Source organism: Chiloscyllium punctatum, chromosome 3, assembly GCF_047496795.1.
Source record: "Chiloscyllium punctatum isolate Juve2018m chromosome 3, sChiPun1.3, whole genome shotgun sequence".
In the NCBI taxonomy this organism is placed as follows: Eukaryota; Metazoa; Chordata; class Chondrichthyes; order Orectolobiformes; family Hemiscylliidae; genus Chiloscyllium; species Chiloscyllium punctatum.
This window is the reverse complement of record NC_092741.1, coordinates 13084559-13103702: the sequence shown is the minus strand read 5'-3', so window position 1 is coordinate 13103702 and position 19144 is coordinate 13084559. Positions and strand designations below refer to the sequence as shown.

At 44.8% G+C, this 19144-nt stretch overlaps 1 protein-coding gene across 6 annotated transcripts in view; it reads right to left on the bottom strand.

Moving 5' to 3' along the window:
- The window catches only part of tjap1 (tight junction associated protein 1 (peripheral)), a 126835-nt gene that overhangs the window by 13592 nt on the left and 94099 nt on the right, over window positions 1–19144 (bottom strand). For all 6 annotated transcript variants that reach the window (XM_072550685.1, XM_072550686.1, XM_072550689.1 and 3 more), the window contains 2 exons: window positions 10503–10664; window positions 2983–3049 (listed from right to left, as the gene is read on the bottom strand). In XM_072550685.1, coding sequence (XP_072406786.1) covers window positions 2983–3049; window positions 10503–10664 — 229 coding nt within the window. The remainder of the gene's footprint in view (window positions 1–2982; window positions 3050–10502; window positions 10665–19144) is intronic.

The following is a 19144-nucleotide window of genomic DNA, read 5'->3' as shown; positions in this document are numbered from 1 at the left end:
CTGTTTAAGCTCTGATCTCCAGCATCTACAGTCCTCACTTTCTCCTGAAACAGAGAGGTCAGGTGCAGAGGATTTCCTATGGCCTTATAGTAGGGCTACAGTCAAGCAGTTCACAGAAGTTGTGGTAAATAATGAAGAGAACCATAAACTGCAGGAGGATATCAACAGGTTGGGCACAGCAGTGAGAAATAACATCCAACCTGGAAAAGTGAGAGGTAATGCACTGAAGGAGGGTTAACGAGACAAGGCATTACATGACAAATGGTGGGACCTGAGACTGTCCCAGTCATCAGAAGGACCTTGGTGGGCATTTCCACAGATCCCTAAAACTGGCAGGGCAGTCAGGTCAAGTGCCAAACAAGGTATTTGGAAAACTTGGCCTCAGAAGTCAAGGCACAGACTACCAGAGTAATCAGGCTGTGCTGGAATTGTATAAAAAGCTTGTAAGACCACAACTGGAGTCCTGTGTGCTGTCTGCGTTGCCTTATTACAGGGAAAGTTTGATTGTCCTGGAGAAGGGAGCTGAGGGGATTTGCCAGGATGCTGCCTGAGCTGGTGAGTCTGAGCGAAGGATTCCATCGGCTGGGGTTATTTCCCTTGTGGCAATGAAGGTTGATCAGGGATCTGACTGTCAAGTATAAGGTGATAACCATCTCTTTTCATTCCTGCCCATTTTAAAATAGTGAGCTAAAATGAAAACAAACTGGTTTAAACTGGGTGTTTGAGAAAGCAAGTCACCTGACCCCAGTGACCAGCATCACTTCTAACTGGGCCAAAAGCTGTAAGATGGGCTTTAGTGCAGTCAGATGTTTGTTGACCAGTGCAGGCATGATGGATTGAATTGCTCTCCTTGTGCTGTAAAGGTCTCAGAGAATGACACTGCTTTGTCATCTGAATGTGTCAACGAGGAACAGAATCACTGACACTGGCTGCACTACTAAGGCAGAGAAGATATGGAGAACCTTTGGAAATCACTGCTTCAGCCTTCCCTGCAGTATTCCAGCCAAATCTATTGTCATTAGATTTAGACCCAGGTAATGTTCTGGGGACCTGGGTTCAAATCCCACCACAGCAGATTGTGGAATTGGAGTTCAATAAACAAACCTGGAATTCAGAGCCCAGTGATGACCATGTAATTATCAGGAAAATCCAACGTAACCAATGTCCCTTCGGAAAGGAAATCTGACATCCTTACCTGGTCTGGCCTACGTGTGACTCCAGACCCACAGCAATGAGGCTGATTTTTAATTGCCTTCTGAACAACTCGGGATGGGTCAGAAATGGTGGCTGAAGCTGCGACATCCACATCCCATGAAGGACACACCCTTTTGTAAAGATGGGATGGTACAGTAAAGAATCACAAGGGTGACCCCAGAGATGAAAGATTTCAGTTTAAGGACTGACCAGAAAAAAACAGACCGTTCCCTTTGGAGAAGAAACCTGATTGAGATGTTCCAAGGAGATCAAGATAAACTGATCCCACTAGGGGTAGGGTCAAAACCCAGAGGCACTGCCTGAAAGGAGGCCGACTCAACTGTGATTTTGAAAGAGAATTGCAGAGTTGCAGGGAAAAGGCATAGAACATGAAATAGTATGTTGCTAGGAAACTTCAGTAAATGAGTCACAAGGAAATTGAAGGATACGCTAAAAGTCTGGGAGGAGATCGATCGAATGGGAAGAGGTAGACGGAGCATATTACCAGGACAGCAAAGTTAGACCAAATCTCACATTTCTGTGCTGTACATTTGGGATAACCTCTTAAATTGGACATGTATTTGAAGGGCACAAGTCAGGACTGCAGATGCTGGAGATTAGAGTCAAGAGTGTGGTGCTGGAAAAGCACAGGACGTCAGGCAGCATCCTAGGAGGAGACTCGACATTTCAGGCAAAAGCCCTTCATCAGGAATTTGAAGGGGACTTGTTTTCCAAGTCATGGGAATGGATGGGGATGACAAAGTAGACAAACCTATCAAAGAGCTAGCACAACTGACAGGCCAAGTGGCCTCCTGCCATGCAGTAAAAGTTTAGGACACCCTGCTACTGTGAAAGGCACAATTATAAAAACAAGTCTCTCTTTTCTCTTTAAACTGGTGTCAGAGGATCATGAACACATTTGGAGATCTGGGATATTATACATGCAATCTACTAAACAACACAAAACCTGTACATCACCAATAAACTCAAATAATTCTCTGATACCTTGTTTACATCAACTTTTTAAACATTCCCTTACACAAAGCGTTCTGTTCAGGCAATGTAAAAATGTCAACATAAGATCTAGGAGCAGGAGTGGGCCATCTGCTCTTTCAAGCCCAGTCCCCCATTCAGGAAGATCATGGCTCATCTTATTTGGTTGGATAAACACATGGATGATGATGGGATAGTGTAGGGGGATGAGCTTAGAATAGTTCACAGGTAGATGCAACATCAAGGGCCGAAGGGCCTGTTCTACGCTGTATTGTTCTATGTTCTCTGATCTTTTCATTGACTCAGCTCCACTTCCCCACCCTCTCACTGTATCCCTTAATTCCCTTATTGTTTAAAAAAAAGTGAATTAGCTTTAAGAATGTTTACCGAATAGAGTCCTTCATGAACCCATGCTGCGTCTGCTCAACACAAAATAGCCATTCAATGCCTCGGCGATTTCATCATATCTCGTAAACTAAATCCCCCTTTCTCATCCTCTAAAGGACCACTCTTTTTTTGTTTTATATATTTAAAATGGAAAAGAAATTTAGGATATCAGACTGGCATTACATCACAAAACAATATAAATTCATTCACATGATAGAGACTAAGTGAATAACAATAGTGAGTTGCATTGCACATTCAAAGTTACATACACTAGCATATGTACGCACTTCTGTTGGTTACACCAACCTGGCACTCAAACACAGTCAGTGCTATGCAATAGCTGTATGTTCTGAAAACCAAAGACTGGTACCCCTACAGATAGTGAACTGCATTCACATGGTTACTCACCAGGGCATGCAATTTGTCCTCCAGCTCTTGGTTAGCTCGCTGTGATGCAGTGTAGCTATTCTGCAATCTACATGGGCAGAGGAAAGAATCCACATCAGATTTTACAGTGAATCATTAACAAACAGGGATCCCATGTCGAGAATCCAGCATCCTGGAGATCCGGGCTGTGTGCAGTTTGGAGTTCCCACCGGTTAACAAGCAGCTGAGTGGATGGAGGAAACAGAGGGTTGAGGAGACACTGTAGTGGACTCAGCTCTGAGGAAATGAACTAGAAAACCACACAGTCTTTCAGAAAAACTATTTGGAGTTCAGTGCTCAAGTATTAAGCAGTTCTGGAGGACACAAACTTAAGATTTTGGGCAAAAGCTGCAGGGAGAGACACGAGGAAGAAAGTTGTAAGACAGCCAGTGGAAATACCCTGGAATCACTGTTTTTAAATGCTCTGGATGTGAAGATAAAGGGGGATATCAGATGGACAGTTCAGGAAAGTAGACCATAGACAGATAAACATGCTTGGAAACGGAATCTGACTGGATAGCTCTAACAATGCCCAGCCTGCAAATATCCAAATATCCTTTCACAGGACACAGTGATGGCTGGCTAGCTAGCCAGGAATACCTGCCCATCCCTAGTTACCCTGGGGAAGGTGTGGTGAGCTGCCTTCAAGGATTTTGACCCAGCAACAGTGAAGGAACAGCAATATGCTTCCAAATCAGGATGGTGAGTGGCTTAGAGGGGAACTTGCAGATGATGGTGTTCCTATGTATCTGTTGCCCTTGTCCTTCAAGATGGAAGTGGTCGTGGGCTTGGAAAGTGCTGTTTAAGCAGCGTTACGGAGTTTCTGCAGTGCACCATATAGTTAGTACACACATTGCTGTTAGTCAGCATCAAATGTAGAGGAAGTGGATGTATGTGAATGTGGTACCAAATGGCTGGCTTATTCTGGATGGTGTGAAGCTTGTTGCTGTAGTTGCAGCTGTTCAGGAAGTGGGGAGTACTCCATCACACTCTCCTACATGGAGGACAGGCTTTGGGGAGTAAGAAGGGGAATACTGATTGCAGCATCCATAGTCCCTGATCTGCTCTCATAGCCAGTGTATTTATCTAGCTGGTACAAGTTCAGTTTCTGATCAATGGTAACACACAGGAGGTTGATTGTGGGTGATTTGATGATAATAATGTCACTGAGTATCAAGAGGTGATGGTTAGATTGGATTTTGTTGGAGGCAGTCATTAGCTGCCATTTGTCTGGTGTGAACATTACTTGACAGTTGTCAGCCGCAAGTGAGACACCGCCCAGGTCTTGCTGCATTTGGACATGCTTTGCTTCATAACTCTAAAATCTCCCCCAGCTCGGAATCATCGCAAATGACACCGAACATTGTACAATCATCAATGAGCATCCCCACTTCTGACCCAGAAGGATTCTGGGTAATCCAAAATGGAGGATGGGAAAAATTTCTAGCTGTAACAGGCTGCTCATTGTTTGAGGTACTTAAGGTTTGGGGGTGATTTCCTCAAATTCCAGGAGCATCAATTACTGTTTTATACGCTGTTGCAATTAGAGTCATAGAGATGTACAGCATGGAAACAGACCCTTCGGTCCAACCCGTCCATGCCGATCAGATATCCCAAATCAATCTCACTTCTGTTGTGGGCAAAGTCTTAGAGAGAATTGTAAGGGATAGGATTTATGCACATCTGGATAAGAAGAATGTGATCAAGGATAGTCAGCATGGTTTTGTGAAGGGCAGGTCGTGCCTCACAAACCTTATTGAATTCTTTGAGAAGGTGACTAAGGAGGTAGATGAGGGGAAAGCGGTAGATGTGGTATATATGGATTTTAGTAAGGCGTTTGATAAGGTCCCCCATGGTAGGCTACTGCAGAAAATACAGAGATATGGCATTGAGGGTGAGTTGGAGGTTTGGATTAGGAATTGGCTCTCTGGAAGAAGACAGAGGGTAGTAGTTGATGGCAAAGGTTCATCTTGGAGTGCCGTCACTAGCGGTGTTCCGCAAGGATCTGTTTTGGGACCATTGCTGTTTGTCATTTTTATAAATGACCTGGAGGAGGGGCTAGAAGGTTGGGTGAGCAGGTTTGTGGATGATACGAAAATCGGAGGAGTTGTAGACAGTGAGGAAGGATGTGGCAGGTTACAGCGGGATATAGAGAAGCTGCAGAGCTGGGCAGAAAGGTGGCAAATGGAGTTCAATGTAGCTAAGTGTGAGGTGATTCACTTTGGTAAGAGTAATAAAAAGATGGGGTACTGGGCTAATGGTCGGATACTTGGTAGTGTGGAAGAGCAGAGGGATCTTGGTGTCCATGTACACAGATCTCTGAAAGTTGCCACCCAGGTAAATAGTGCAGTGAAGAAGGCATATGGCGTACTGGCTTTTATTGGTAGAGGAATTGAGTTCCGGAGTCCTGAGGTCATGCTGCAGTTGTATAAGACTCTGGTGCGGCCGCATCTGGAATATTGTGTGCAGTTTTGGTCGCCATACTATAGGAAGGATGTGGAGGCACTGGAACGGGTGCAGAGGAAGTTTACCAGGATGTTGCCTGGTATGGTAGGAAGATCCTATGAGGAAAGGCTGAGGCACTTGGGGTTGTTTTCATTGGAGAAAAGAAGGTTTAGGGGTGACTTGATAGAGGTGTACAAGATGATTAGGGGGTTAGATAGGGTTGACAGTGAGAACCTTTTTCCACGTATGGAGTCAGCTATTACAAGGGGGCATAGCTTTAAATTAAGGGGGGGTAGATATAGGACTGATGTTAGGGGTAGGTTCTTCACTCAGCGAGTCGTAAGTTCATGGAATGCCCTGCCAGTAGCAGTAGTGGACTCTCCCTCTTTATGGGTATTTAAGCGGGCATTGGATAGGTATATGGAGGATAGTGGGTTAGTGTAGGTTAGGTGGGCTTGTATTGGCACAACATCGAGGGCCAAAGGGCCTGTACTGCGCTGTAATGTTCTATGTTCTATAATCTAGTCCCACCTGCCAGCACCCGGCCCATATCTCTCCAAACCCTTCCTATTTATATACCCATCCAAATGCCTCTTAAATGTTGCAATTGTACCAGCCTCCACCACATCCTCTGGCAGCTCATTCCATACACGTACCACCCTCTGCGTGAAAGAGTTGCCCCTGAAGTCTTTTCGCTATCCTTCCCCTCTCACCTATGCCCCCTAGTTCTAGACTCCCCTGCCCCAGGGAAAAGACTTTGCCTATTTATCCTATCCATGCCCCTCATGATTTTATAAACCTCTGTAAAGTCACCCCTCAGCCTCTGATGCTCCAGGGAAAACAGCCCCAGCCTGTTCAGCCTCTCCACATAGCTCAAATCCTCCAACCCTGTCAACCTCCTTGTAAGTCTTTTCTGAACCCTTTCAAGTTTCACAATATCTTTCCGATAGGATGGAGACCAGAATTGCACGCAATATTCCAACAGTGGCCTATCCAATGTCCTGTACAGCAGCAACATGACCTCCCAACTCCTGTACTCAGTACTCTGACCAATAAAGGAAAGCATACCAAACACCTTCTTCACTACTCTATCTACCTGCGATTCCACTTTCAAGGATGCATGAACCTGCATTCCAAGGTCTCTTTGTTCAGCAACACTCCCTTGGACCTTACCATTAAGTGTATAAGTCCTGCTAAGATTTGCTTTCCCAAAATGCAGCACCTCGCATTGATCAGAGTTAAACTCCATCTGCCACTTCTCAGCCCATTGGCCCATCTGGTCCAGATCCTGTTGTAATCTGAGGTAACCCTCTTCGCTATCCACTACACCTCCAATTTTGGTGTCATCTGCAAACTTACTAACTCCACCTCTTATGCTCACATCCAAATCATTTATATAAATAATGAAAAGTAGTGGACCCAGCACCAATCCTTGTGGCACTCCACTGGTCACAGGCCTCCAGCCTGAAAAACAACCCTCCACCACCACCCTCTGTCTTCTACCTTTGAGCCAGTTCTGTATCCAAATGGCTAGTTCTCCCTGTAATCAGTGTGATCTAACCTTGCTAATCAGTCTCCCATGGGGACCCTTGTCGAACGCCTTACTGAAGTCCATGTAGATCACATCTACTGCTCTGCCCTCATCAATCCTCTGTTATTTCTTCAAAAAAAAAACTCAATCAAGTTTGTGAGACATGATTTCCCATGCATAAAGCCATGTTGACTATCCCGAATCAGTCCTTGCTTTTCCAAATACATGTACATCCTGTCCCTCAGGATTCCCTCCAACAACTTGCCCACCACCGAGGTCAGGCTCACCGGTCTGTAGTTCCCTGGCTTGTCTTTACCGCCCTTCTTAAACAGTGGCACCACGTTAGCCAACCTCCAGTCTTCTGGCACCTCACTTGTAACTATCGATGATACGAATATCTCAGTAAGAGGCCCAACAATCACTTCCCTAGCTTCCCACAGAGTTCTCGTGTACACCTGATCAGGTCCTGAGGATTTATCCACTTTTATGCATTTCAAGACATCCAGCACTTCCTCCTCTGTAATCTGGACATTTTTCAAGATGTCACCATCTATTTCCCTGCATTCTGTGTCTTTCAAGTCCTTCTCCACAGTAAATACTGATGGAAAATACTCATTTAGTATATCCCCCATTTTCTGCGGCTCCACACAAAGGCCGCTTTGCTGATCTTTGAGGGGAGAAAGTGAGGACTGCAGATGCTGGAGATCAGAGCTGAAAATGTGTTGCTGGAAAAGCACAGCAGGTCAGGCAGTATCCAAGGAACAGGAGAATCGACGTTTCGGGCATCAATCTGAAGAAGGGCTGATGCCCGAAACGTCGATTCTCCTGTTCCTTGGATGCTGCCTGACCTGCTGTGCTTTTCCAGCAACACATTTTCAGCTCTGATCTTTGAGGGGCCCTATGCTCTCCCTAGTTACCCTTTTGTCCTTAATGTATTTGTAAAAACCCTTTGGATTCTCCTTAATTCTATTTGCTAAAGCTATCTCATGTCCCCTTTTTGTCCTCCTGATTTCCCTCTTAAGTATACTCCTACTGCCTTTATACTCTAAGGATTCTCTCAACCTCTACTGTCTATACCTGACATATGCTTCCTTCTTTTTCTTAACCAAACCCTTAATTTCTTTTGTCATCCAGCATTCCCTATACCTACCAGCCTTTCCTTTCACCCTAACAGGAATATACTGTCTCAGGATTCTCGTTATCTCATTTCTGAAGGCTTCCCATTTTCCAGCTGTCCCTTTACCTGCGAACACCTGCCCCCACTTTGAAAGGCCCCAAAATGCTCCCCCACTGACACCTCAGTCACCTGCCCTGCCTTATTTCCCAGTTGTCTTGTACACACTGAACAAATTCCTCTCCATCTAAACCCTTAACACTATGGCAGTCCCAGTCTATGTTTGTACCTCAGACAAGAGAGTCCCCGAAGACAATCGATCACTTGGAACCCGACGTATCTCTCATTACATTATAGCCAGTCTGAATACCAGAAACTTGGCCGCTTGTGCTATGTTCCCCTGAGAATCCATCACCCCCTACATTCTCCAAAACAGCATACTTGTTTGAAATGGGTATAGCCACAGACGACCCCTGCACTACCTTGCCTTTCTCTATGTGACTGTATCTGAGACTTCCCCCTTCCCCTTTCCTATAACTGCCATCCATTACATCCCTTTGCACTTGTAAATTCCTTTAACTGCCTCTCCAACCGATCCATTCGATCTGATAGGATTCGCAACCAACGGCATTTTTTGCAGGTATAATCCTCAGGAACCCGTCGACTCTCGCTAAACTCCCACATCCGACAAGAAGAGCATATCACTTGACTAAGGGCCATTTTTGCTTCTTTCAATCTACAGACCCAGAAAATAGCACTGTCTTATTCCTCTGCAAAGCATTGCTCCCGGTTAAATTAATACTTATTGCTAATATTTTAAGTTTAATCAAGAGTCATGTCTCAATAAAACATATAATCAAGAAAGAACCCACTCTACTCACTACTGCAAACTTACCGTAAGGCCACACTTATATATTCACTTATCTGTTTCTGTGCTGTGACCTCTCCCAAACTGGTTCCTCCAAGATTAGTTGTGAATTTCACTGCTTGCTAATTTTCCCAGGTGCACTCCGATGTCCAGCGATACATGAATTCAAACAGCAAAGGCATTAACTGCACAGGTTCACTGCTCTGACAGTGTCTTTCGCACTCTCTCCCTCTCTCTCTCTCTCCTGCACTGACCTCACCATGTGCTTCCTTTGTCTGCTCTTCTCCCTTTTAAAACTGCTGTTGTTTTGACTTTTTTTTCTCTACAAAGTTCCAAAACAATGCAACAGCATATAAAAGAGTAATTGCTGCTCCTGGAAATCGAGGAAATCACCTCCAGCACCTAAAATACCTCAAAAAAGGAGCAGTTGTTACAGCCAGAAAATTTTCCCGTCCTCCATGTTCGATTACCCAGAATCCTTGGAACTTGGAGAAAAAAAAATGTCAAAATCACAGCACTTTTAAAAGACAAAGGCAGCGAGCACATGGTCTGTCAGGGAGAGAGAGAGAGAAAGAAACCCACACTGCTAACTGACACAGCAGTGAATCAATTCGCAGTTACTGCTTTTGCTGTTTAAATTCATTAACGCCGAACATCGGAGTATGTTTCGGAAAACTGAACAAACAGCAAAATTCCCAACTGATCTTGGAGTAACCTGTCTGGGAGAGGTCACAGCACAGAAACAGATAAGTAAATAGTTTTAAGTGTAGCCTTGCTGGAAGGCGACAACAGCGAGTAGAGTGGGTTCTTTCTTGATTATATTTTTTTATTGGGATCTGTCGCTTGATTAAATATTAAAAATATAAGCTATCAGAATGAGGTTAGCCTGGAGCAGTGTTTTGTAGAGCAATAAGACGGTGCTATTTTCCAGGTCTGTAGATTGGAAGGAGCAAGATGGCCTTTAGTAGAGTGATATGCTCTTCTCTGAGACGTGGGAGTTTCGGGAGAGTTTAAGGGTTACTGAAGGTTATATCTCCAATAAAAGTAGTTGGTTGTGAATCCTATCAGATCAAATGGATCGGCAGGTCGAGGCAATGAGGAATTTACATGTGATGGATGGCAGTTATAGGAAGGGAGAAAAGGTAATTAGATTTTTTTAGTGGAGTTACTTTAACAAGATCAGGCTGGTTACACAGACGATCCAATTTGTTGGTAATTAAAGGGATGTTTGCAGCAGCTTCACTCGATATGTTTTGCATTGCATTTTTGTCGTCCTGTATTATAACACCTACCTGCAATCTTGTTGAGACTTGATCCTCAGACATACTGTTTCAAATGGAAAACATCTACCTTTTATTACTCTCAGCTCTGCAGTACTCATTCACACCCTTTAACCTAACATTAAAAAACAACACATTGTTCAACAGCAGAAGTCTGAACAACAAATAATCACACTGACATTGCTCACGGTGTGGATTCGATCCGAGATCCGTACAGAGCAGTGAATGAAAAGTTATACAAAGACATTGGGTGAAGCTGCTGACCTGCGGAACTTGTCCTTCAGTTTGTCCATCTCTTCTCTGGCATGGCTCAGCTCTGCTTCAAGGTAATGGCGACTTGATTCAAAATCCCTTTCCATTATCTCCAATCGGTTTGTGCTGACAGTCAGCTTCTCACGCAGATCCTGATTCTGCTGCTGTAATTGTCTGTTTTTAAACAAAGATTAAAGAGCATTCAAGGGACGTACCTGAAAATATTGACTTAAGAGGCACTGCTTCTCAGAATAACAGCAGAACACTATTCACTTGGGAGGAGAGCGAGCGAGTGAGCGAGCAGTTCAATGGATATGGCATGAAGGGAACTTGAGGAGAAAGTGAGGACTGCAGATGCTGGAGATCAGAGCTGAAAATGTGTTGCTGGAAAAGCGCAGCAGGTCAGGCAGCATCCAAGGAACAGGAGAATCGACGTTTCGGGCATCAGCCCTTCTTCAGGAAGCCCTTCTTCCCGAAGAAGGGCTGATGCCCGAAACGTCGATTCTCCTGTTCCTTGGATGCTGCCTGACCTGCTGCACTTTTCCAGCAACACATGAAGGGAACTTGGCCAACTTGAAATATGATGCAGACTCAAAGGTAAGTAATCAGAGGCAAGCTTGGGATTTTTCTGAGGATGAAAATGGGATGGGGAAAGAAAGTTACAGACAATTTCAATACATTGACCAAGGCCTCTGTGAACTGCAAGTTGCACATCTCCACATTGAAACAAACCAAATTCACTACTACTTTGTAGACGCTGCATTGATCACTGGAGATCATTATTCAAACAGAAACAGACCCCTCAGTGCACACTGACCATGTTCCCAAACTGAACTAATCCCAACTGCCTGTGCGTGGTCCATATCCCTCCCAACCTTTCCTATTCATGAACATATCCAAATGTCTTTTAAACGTTGTAACTGTACCTGCATCCTCCAATTCCACTGACATTCCAGTCCACACACTAATAAAAAAATGTTGACCTTCATGTCCTTTATAAAGCTTTCTCCTCTCACCTTAAAAGAAAAATTCCCCTAGTTTTGAACTCTCCTATCTTACAGGAAACATCTTTGTTATTCACCCTGGGTAATCCAAGATGGAGGACGGCAAGAATTTCTGGCTGTAGCAGCTGCTCCTTTTTTTTTGAGGTATTTTAGGTGCTGGAGGTGATTTCCTCGAATTGAAGGAGCAGCAATTACTGTTTTATATGCTGTTGCATTGTTTTGGAACTTTGGAAAAAAAAAGTCAAAACAACAGCAGTTTTAAAAGGGAAAAGAGCAGACAAAGGAAGCACATGGTGAGGTCAGTGCAGGAGAGAGAGAGAGAAAGAAAGAAAGAGAGAGAACGCGCACAATTACTGCCTTTGCTGTTTGAATTCGTGTATTGCTGGACATCAGAGTGCATCTGGGAAAATTAACAAACAGTGAAATTCACAATTAAATCTTGGAGGGACTGTTGGGCAAAGTTCACAGCACAGAATCAGATAAGTTAATTGTTGTTTTTAAGTGTAGCCTACAGAGAATCTGCAGTAGGGAGTAGAGTAGGTTCTTTCTTCAGGATATGTTTTTGGAGAAATGTCTCTTGATTAAACTTAAAATATATGTCATAACTATTCATTTAACCTGGGGCAGTGTTTTGTAGAGGAATAAGACGGTGTTATTTTCTGGGTCTGTAGATTGTGAAGGAGCAAAAATGGCCTTTAGTACAGTGATATGTACTTCATGTCAGCTGTGAGAGTTTAAAGAGAGTTTCAGGGTTACTGTGGATTATATCTGTCATAAATGCTGTTGGATGCGAATCTTACCAGATCGAGTGGATCAGTTGGAGAGACAGATGGAAGCAATGAGGAATTTGCAACAGCAACAGTATGTGATGGATGGCAGTTATAGGAAGGGGGGAAAGTCTCAGATACACTCATATAGATAGGTTAACTCCAGGAAGGGTAAGACAGGTAGGCAACTGGTGCAGGAGTCTTTTGTGGATATACCCATTTCAAACAGGTATGCTGTTTTGGAAAATGTAGGGGCTGATGGATTCTCAGGGGAATGTCGCACAAACAGCCAAGTTTCTGGTATTGAGACTGACTCTAATGCAACGAGGGGTACGTCGGGTTCCAAGAGACCAATTGTATTTGGGGATTCTCTAGTTCGAGGTACAGACAGATGTTTCCGTGGCCAGCAGTGAAAAAGCAGAATGGTGTGTTGTTTCCCTGGTGCCAGGATCAAGGATGTCTCAGAGAGGGTGCAGAATGTTCTCACGGGGGAGAGGGTCAGCAAGAGGTCATTGTCCACATTGGAACCAACGACATTGGAAGGGAAAAGGTTGAGACTCTGAAGGGAGATTACAGAGAGTTAGGCAGAAATTTAAAAAGGAGGTCCTCGAGAGTAGTAATATGTGGATTACTCCCAGTGCTATGAGCTAGTGAGGGCAGGAATAGGAGGATAGAGGAGATGAATGCATGGCTGAGAGCTGGTGTATGGGAGAAGGATTCATGTTTTTGCATCATTAGAAGCTGTTTTGGGGTAGAAGTGACCTGTACAAGAAGGATGGATTGCGCCTAAATTGGAAGGGGACTAATATACTGGCAGGGAGATTTGCTAGAGCTGCTCGGGAGGATTTAAACTAGTAAGGTGGGGGGGTGGGACCCAGGGAGATAGTGAGGAAAGAGACCAATCTCAGACTGGTACAGTTGAGAACAGAAGTGAGTCAAACAGTCAGAGCAGGCAGTGACAAGGTAGGACTAATAAATTAAACTGCATTTATTTCAATGCAAGGGGCCTAACAGGGAAGGCAGATGAACTCAAGGGTATGGTTAGGAACATGGGTCTGGGATATCATAGCAATTACAGAAACATGGCTCAGGGATGGGCAGGACTGGCAGCTTAATGTTCCAGGATACAAATGCTACAGGAAGGATAGAAAAGGAGGCAAGAGAGGAGGGGGAGTGGCATTTTTAATAAGGGATAGCATTACAACTGTGCTGAGGGAGGATATTCCCGGAAATACATCCAGGGAAGTTATTTGGGTCGAACTGAGAAATAAGAAAGGGATGATCACCTTATTGTGATTATATTATAGACCCCCTAATAGTCAGAGGAAAATTGAGATACAAACTTGTAAGGAGATCTCAACTATCTGTAAGAATAAGAGGGTGGTTAAGGTAGGGGATTTTAACTTCTCAAACATAGACTGGGACTGCCATAGTGTTAAGGGTTGAGATGGAGAGGAATTTGTTAAGTGTGTACAAGACAATTGTCTGACTCAGTATGTGGATGTACCTACCAGAGAAGGTGCAAAACGTGACCTACTCTTGGGAAATAAGGCAGGGCAGGCGACTGAGGTGTCAGTGGAGGAGCACTTTGGGGCCAGCGACCATAATTCTATTAGATTTAAAATAATGATGGAAAAGGATAGACCAGATCTAAAAGTTGAAGTTCTAAATTGGAGAAAGGCCAATTTTCACAGTATTAGGCAAGAACTTTCAAAAGCTGATTGGAGGCATGTGTTCGCAGGTAAAGGGATGGCTGGAAAATGGGAAGCCTTCACAAATGAGATAATGAGAATCCAGAGAAAGTATATTCCTATCAGGGTGAAAGGAAAGGCTGGTAGGTATAGGGGGTGCTGGAAGAGCACAGCAGTTCAGGCAGCATCCAACGAGCAGCGAAATCAACGTTTCGGGCAAAAGCCCTTCATCAGGAATAAAGGCAGTGAGCCTGAAGCATGGAGAGATAAGCTAGAGGAGAGCGGGGGTGGGGAGAGAGTAGCATAGAGTACAATGAGTGAGTGGGGGAGGAGATGAAGGTGATAGGTCAGGGAGGAGAGGGTGGAGTGGATAGGTGGAAAAGAAGATAGGCAGGTAGGACAAGTCCGGACAAGTCAAGGAGACAGTGCTGAGCTGGAAGTTTGAAACTAGGATGAGGTGGGGGAAGGGTAAATGAGGAAGCTGTTGGAAGTCCACATTGATGCCCTGGGGTTGAAGTGTTCCGAGGCGGAAGATGAGGCATTCTTCCTCCAGGCGTCTGGTGGTGAGGGAGCGGCGGTGAAGGAGGCCCAGGACCTCCATGTCCTCGGCAGAGTGGGAGGGGGAGTTGAAATGTTGGGCCACGGGGCGGTTTGATTGATTGGTGCGGGTGTCTCGGAGATGTTTCCTTAAGCACTCTGCTAGGAAGCGCCCAGTCTCCCCAATGTAGAGGAGACCACATCGGGAGCAACGGATACAATAAATGATATTAGTGGATGTGCAGGTGAAACTTTGATGGATGTGGAAGGCTCCTTTAGGGCCTTGGATAGAGGTGAGGGAGGAGGTGTGGGTACAGGTTTTACAGTTCCTGCGGTGGCAGGGGAAAGTGCCAGAATGGGAGGGTGGGTCGTAGGGGGGTGTGGACCTGACCAGGTAGTCACGGAGGGAACAGTCTTTGCGGAAGGCGGAAAGGGGTGGGGAGGGAAATATATCCCTGGTGGTGGGGTCTTTTTGGAGGTGGCGGAAATGTCGGCGGATGATTTGGTTGATGCGAAGGTTTGTAGGGTGGAAGGTGAGCACCAGGGGCGTTCTGTCCTTGTTACGGTTGGAGGGGTGGGGTCTGAGGGCGGAGGTGCGGGATGTGGACGAGATGCGTTGGAGGGCATCTTTAACCACCTGGGAAGGGAAATTGCGGTCTCTAAAGAAGGAGGCCATCTGGTGTGTCCTATGGTGGAACTAGTCCTCCTGGGAGCAGATACGGCGGAGGCGGAGAAATTGGGAATGCTGCCTGGCTAAAGAAATTGAGGGTTTGGTTAAGTAAAAGAAGGAAGGATATGTCAGGTATAGACAGGATAGATCGAGTGAATCCTTAGAAGAGTATAAAGAAAGTAGGAGTATACTTAAGAGAGAAATCAGGAGGGCAAAGCGGGGACATGAAAGGCAAATAGAATTAAGGAGAATCCAAAGAGTTTTTACAAATACATTAAGGACAAAAGGGTAACTAGGAAGAGAATAGGGCTTCTCAAAGATCAGCAAGGCAACCTTTGTGTGGAGCCACAGAAAATGGGGGAGATACTAAATGAATATTTTGCATCAGTATTTACTGTGGAAAAGGTTATGGAAGATATAGACTGTAGGGAAATAGATGGTGACATCTTGCAAAATGTCCAGATTACAGAGGAGGAAGTGCTGGATGCCTTGAAATGGTTAAAGGTGGATAAATCCCCAGGACCTGATCAGGCGTACCCTAGAACTCTGTGGGAAGCTAGAGAAGTGATTGCTGGGCCTCTTACTGAGATATTTGTATCATCGATAGTCACAGGTGAGGTGCAGGAAGACTGGAGGTTGGCAAACATGGTGCCACTGTTTAAGAAGGGTGGTAAAGACAAGCTAAGGAACTATAGACCAGTGAGCCTGACCTCGGTGGTGGGCAAGTTGTTGGAGGGAATCCTGAGGGACAGGATGCACATGTTTTCGGAAAGGCAAGGACTGATTAGGGATAGGCAACATGGCTTTGTGTGTGGGAAATCATGTCTCACAAACTTGATTGAGTTTTTTGAAGAAGTAACAAAGAAGATTGATGAGGGCAGAGTGGTAGATGTGATCTATCTGGACGTCAGTAAGGTGTTCGACAAGGTTCCCCATGGGAGACTGGTTAGCAAGGTTAGATCACACTGAATACAGGGAGAACTAGCCATTTGGATACAGAACTGGCTCAAAGGTAGAAGACAGAGGGTGGTGGTGGAGGGTTGTTTTTCAAACTGGAGGCCTGTGACCAGTGGAGTGCCACAAGGATCGGTGCTAGGTCCTCTACTTTTTGTCATTTACATAAATGATTTGGATGTGAGCATAAGAGATACAGTTAGTAAGTTTGCAGATGACACCAAAATTGGAGATGTCATGGACAGAGAAGAGGGTTACCTCAGATTACAACAGGATCTTGACCAGATGGGCCAATGGGCTGAGAAGTGGCTGATGGAGTTTAACTCTGATCAATGCGAGGTGCTGCATTTTGGGAAAGCAAATCTTAGCAGGACTTATACACTTAATGGTAAGGTCCAAGGGAGTGTTGCTGAACAAAGAGACCTTGGAGTGCAGGTTCATAGCTCCTTGAAAGTGGAGTCGCAGGTAGATAGGATCATGAAGAAGGCATTTGGTATGTTTTCCTTTATTGGTCAGAGTACTGAGTACAGGAGTTGGGAGGTCATGTTGCGGCTGTACAGGACATTGGATAAGCCACTGTTGGAATATTGTGTGCAATTCTGGTCTCCTTCCTATCAGAAAGATGTTGTGAAACCTAAAAGGGTTCAGAAAAGATTTACAAGGATGTTGCCAGGGTTGAAGGATTTGAGTTGTAGGGAGAGGCTGAACAGACTGGGGCAGTTTTCCCTGGAGCGTCGGAGGCTGAGGAGTGACCTTATAGAGGTTTACAAAATTATGCGGGGCATAGATAGGGTAAATCGGCAAAATCTTTTCCCTGGGGTGGGAGAGTCCAGGACTAGAGGGCATAGGTTTAGGATGAGAGGAGAAAGATATAAAGAGACCTATGGGGCAACTTTTTCACACAGAGGGTGGTACGTGTATGGAATGAGCTGCCAGAAGAAGTGGTGGAGGCTGGTACAATTGCAACATTTAAGAGGCATTTGGATGGGTATCTGAATGGGAAGGATTTGGAGGGATATGGGCCAGGTGCTGGCAAGTGTTTAGGTGGGATCGGGTTGGGATATCTGGTCGGCATGGATGGGTTGGACCAAAGGGTCTGTTTCCATGCTGTACATCTCTATGACTCTATGACCTTATCCATATTCATGATTTTATAAACCTCTCTGAGGTCACCCCTCAACCTCCTCCTCTCCAGTGAAAAAAATCTCAGGCTATTCTCATAATTTAAACCATCCAGTCCAGGCCACATCCTGGTAAATCTTTTCCAAACCCTCTCCAGTTTAATAATATCCTGGTGATAGCAGCGTGACCAGAATTGTACACAGTCCTTCTAAACCGGCCTCACCAATGTCCTGTACAACCTCAACATGACGTCCCAACTCCTGTACTCAAAGCTCTGAGCAACAAAGGCAAGCGTGCTAAACACCTTCTTAACCACCTTGGCTATCTGTGATGCAACTTCCAAGAATTATTTACCTGAACTCCTACCTACAACACTACCGATGGCCCAACCATTAACTGTGTAGGAATTGCCCTTGTTTGTATTGTCAAAATGCAATACCTTGCATTTATTCGTATTAAACTCCATCCGCCTCAGCCCATTGGTCAAGATCTCGTTGTCATCTTCGATAACCTCCTTCACTGTTCACTTTACCACCAATTTTGGTGCCAACCACAAACTCACTAACCATGCCTCCTCTACCCTCATGCAAATTGTTTATGTAAATGACAAACAGAAGCAGACCCAGCACTGATCCCTGTGGAACACCCCTGGTCACAGGCCTCCAGGCCCACAAAACACTGTTCCCCCATCACCACCAATCTGTCTCCTACCGTAAAGTCAATTTTGTACCCAATTGGCAAACTCACTCTGGATCCCATGTGAACCAACAGTTACTGATTAGTCTACCATGTGGAAACTTTTCAAAGAAATACAGAAAAATACAAACCATGAGTCGTATTTATTTTTCAGGTAAATAAGTAACAATTTGAACACAGTATAAATAGTTCAAGCTCAACAATGCAATCAAACCGACAGCAGTTAAACAATGCGGACAATGTTTGCTTCATCTGGAAGAGTTTCAGGTTCAACTTCATTCACAAAAACTCAAGACTTCTAACCAGAACCAAAAACAAGAGGGATAGAATTGAAAAGAGAAGTCATGGCTGAGCCTTGATTGAACCTTGCAGAGACTACACTTAGATCATGAAACATTCTAACTTTGAGATTGTAGCAAAGCTACTGGAGATGCTGCCAAAATGCTCTGGATATGGAGCGATATAATCTTCAAAGTTGGGGAGGGTGACTTTGAGGTCTTTGCTCTCAAGGAATTCACAGCAGATATTTCTGGGGGAAGACTATTTTGGAAATTGGGATCTTTTTAAAACCAAATATTTTTCGGATGCTTTATGTTTAGTCATGTCTTTGCAGCCTGTGTATTACAGCAATATCTGGACTTGTGCAAATATAAGGAGATTTCTGGTATATGAATACAGAGGAAAGGTTCAAAGGAGCACTGATTACACAAATCATATCAAAGTGTATACAGGGACGACACCACTCCTTATCAATGCAGTGCTTCAAAATGCAAAGATATTCTTTTTACAAGGAACAGGCAACAGGAAAGTGGACAATGGTCACCCTGGCAACATGGGAGAAAGAGAGCACTGTAGATGCTGGAGAATGGAGTCAAAGAGTGTGGTGCTGGAAAAGCACAGCCAGTCAGGCAGTATCCGAAGAGCAGGAGAATTGATGTTTCAAGCATAAGCTCTTCATCAGGAATGCATTCATCACACACACTCATCACATTCCTGATGAAGAGCTTGCGCTGGAAATGCCGATTCTCCTGCTCTTGGGATGTTGCCTGACCGGCTGTGCTTTTCCAGCACCACACCTTTTGACTCACCCTGGCATCATGACCACCATGGCCATTGTCCTTGAGGGTTTAGACAGAGGGCTGGCATAGTATTGGTGGCCAGCCTCCAAAGGAAGGTCCATCACCCAGGGACTGTGAAGCAGGGCTGAGGGGTT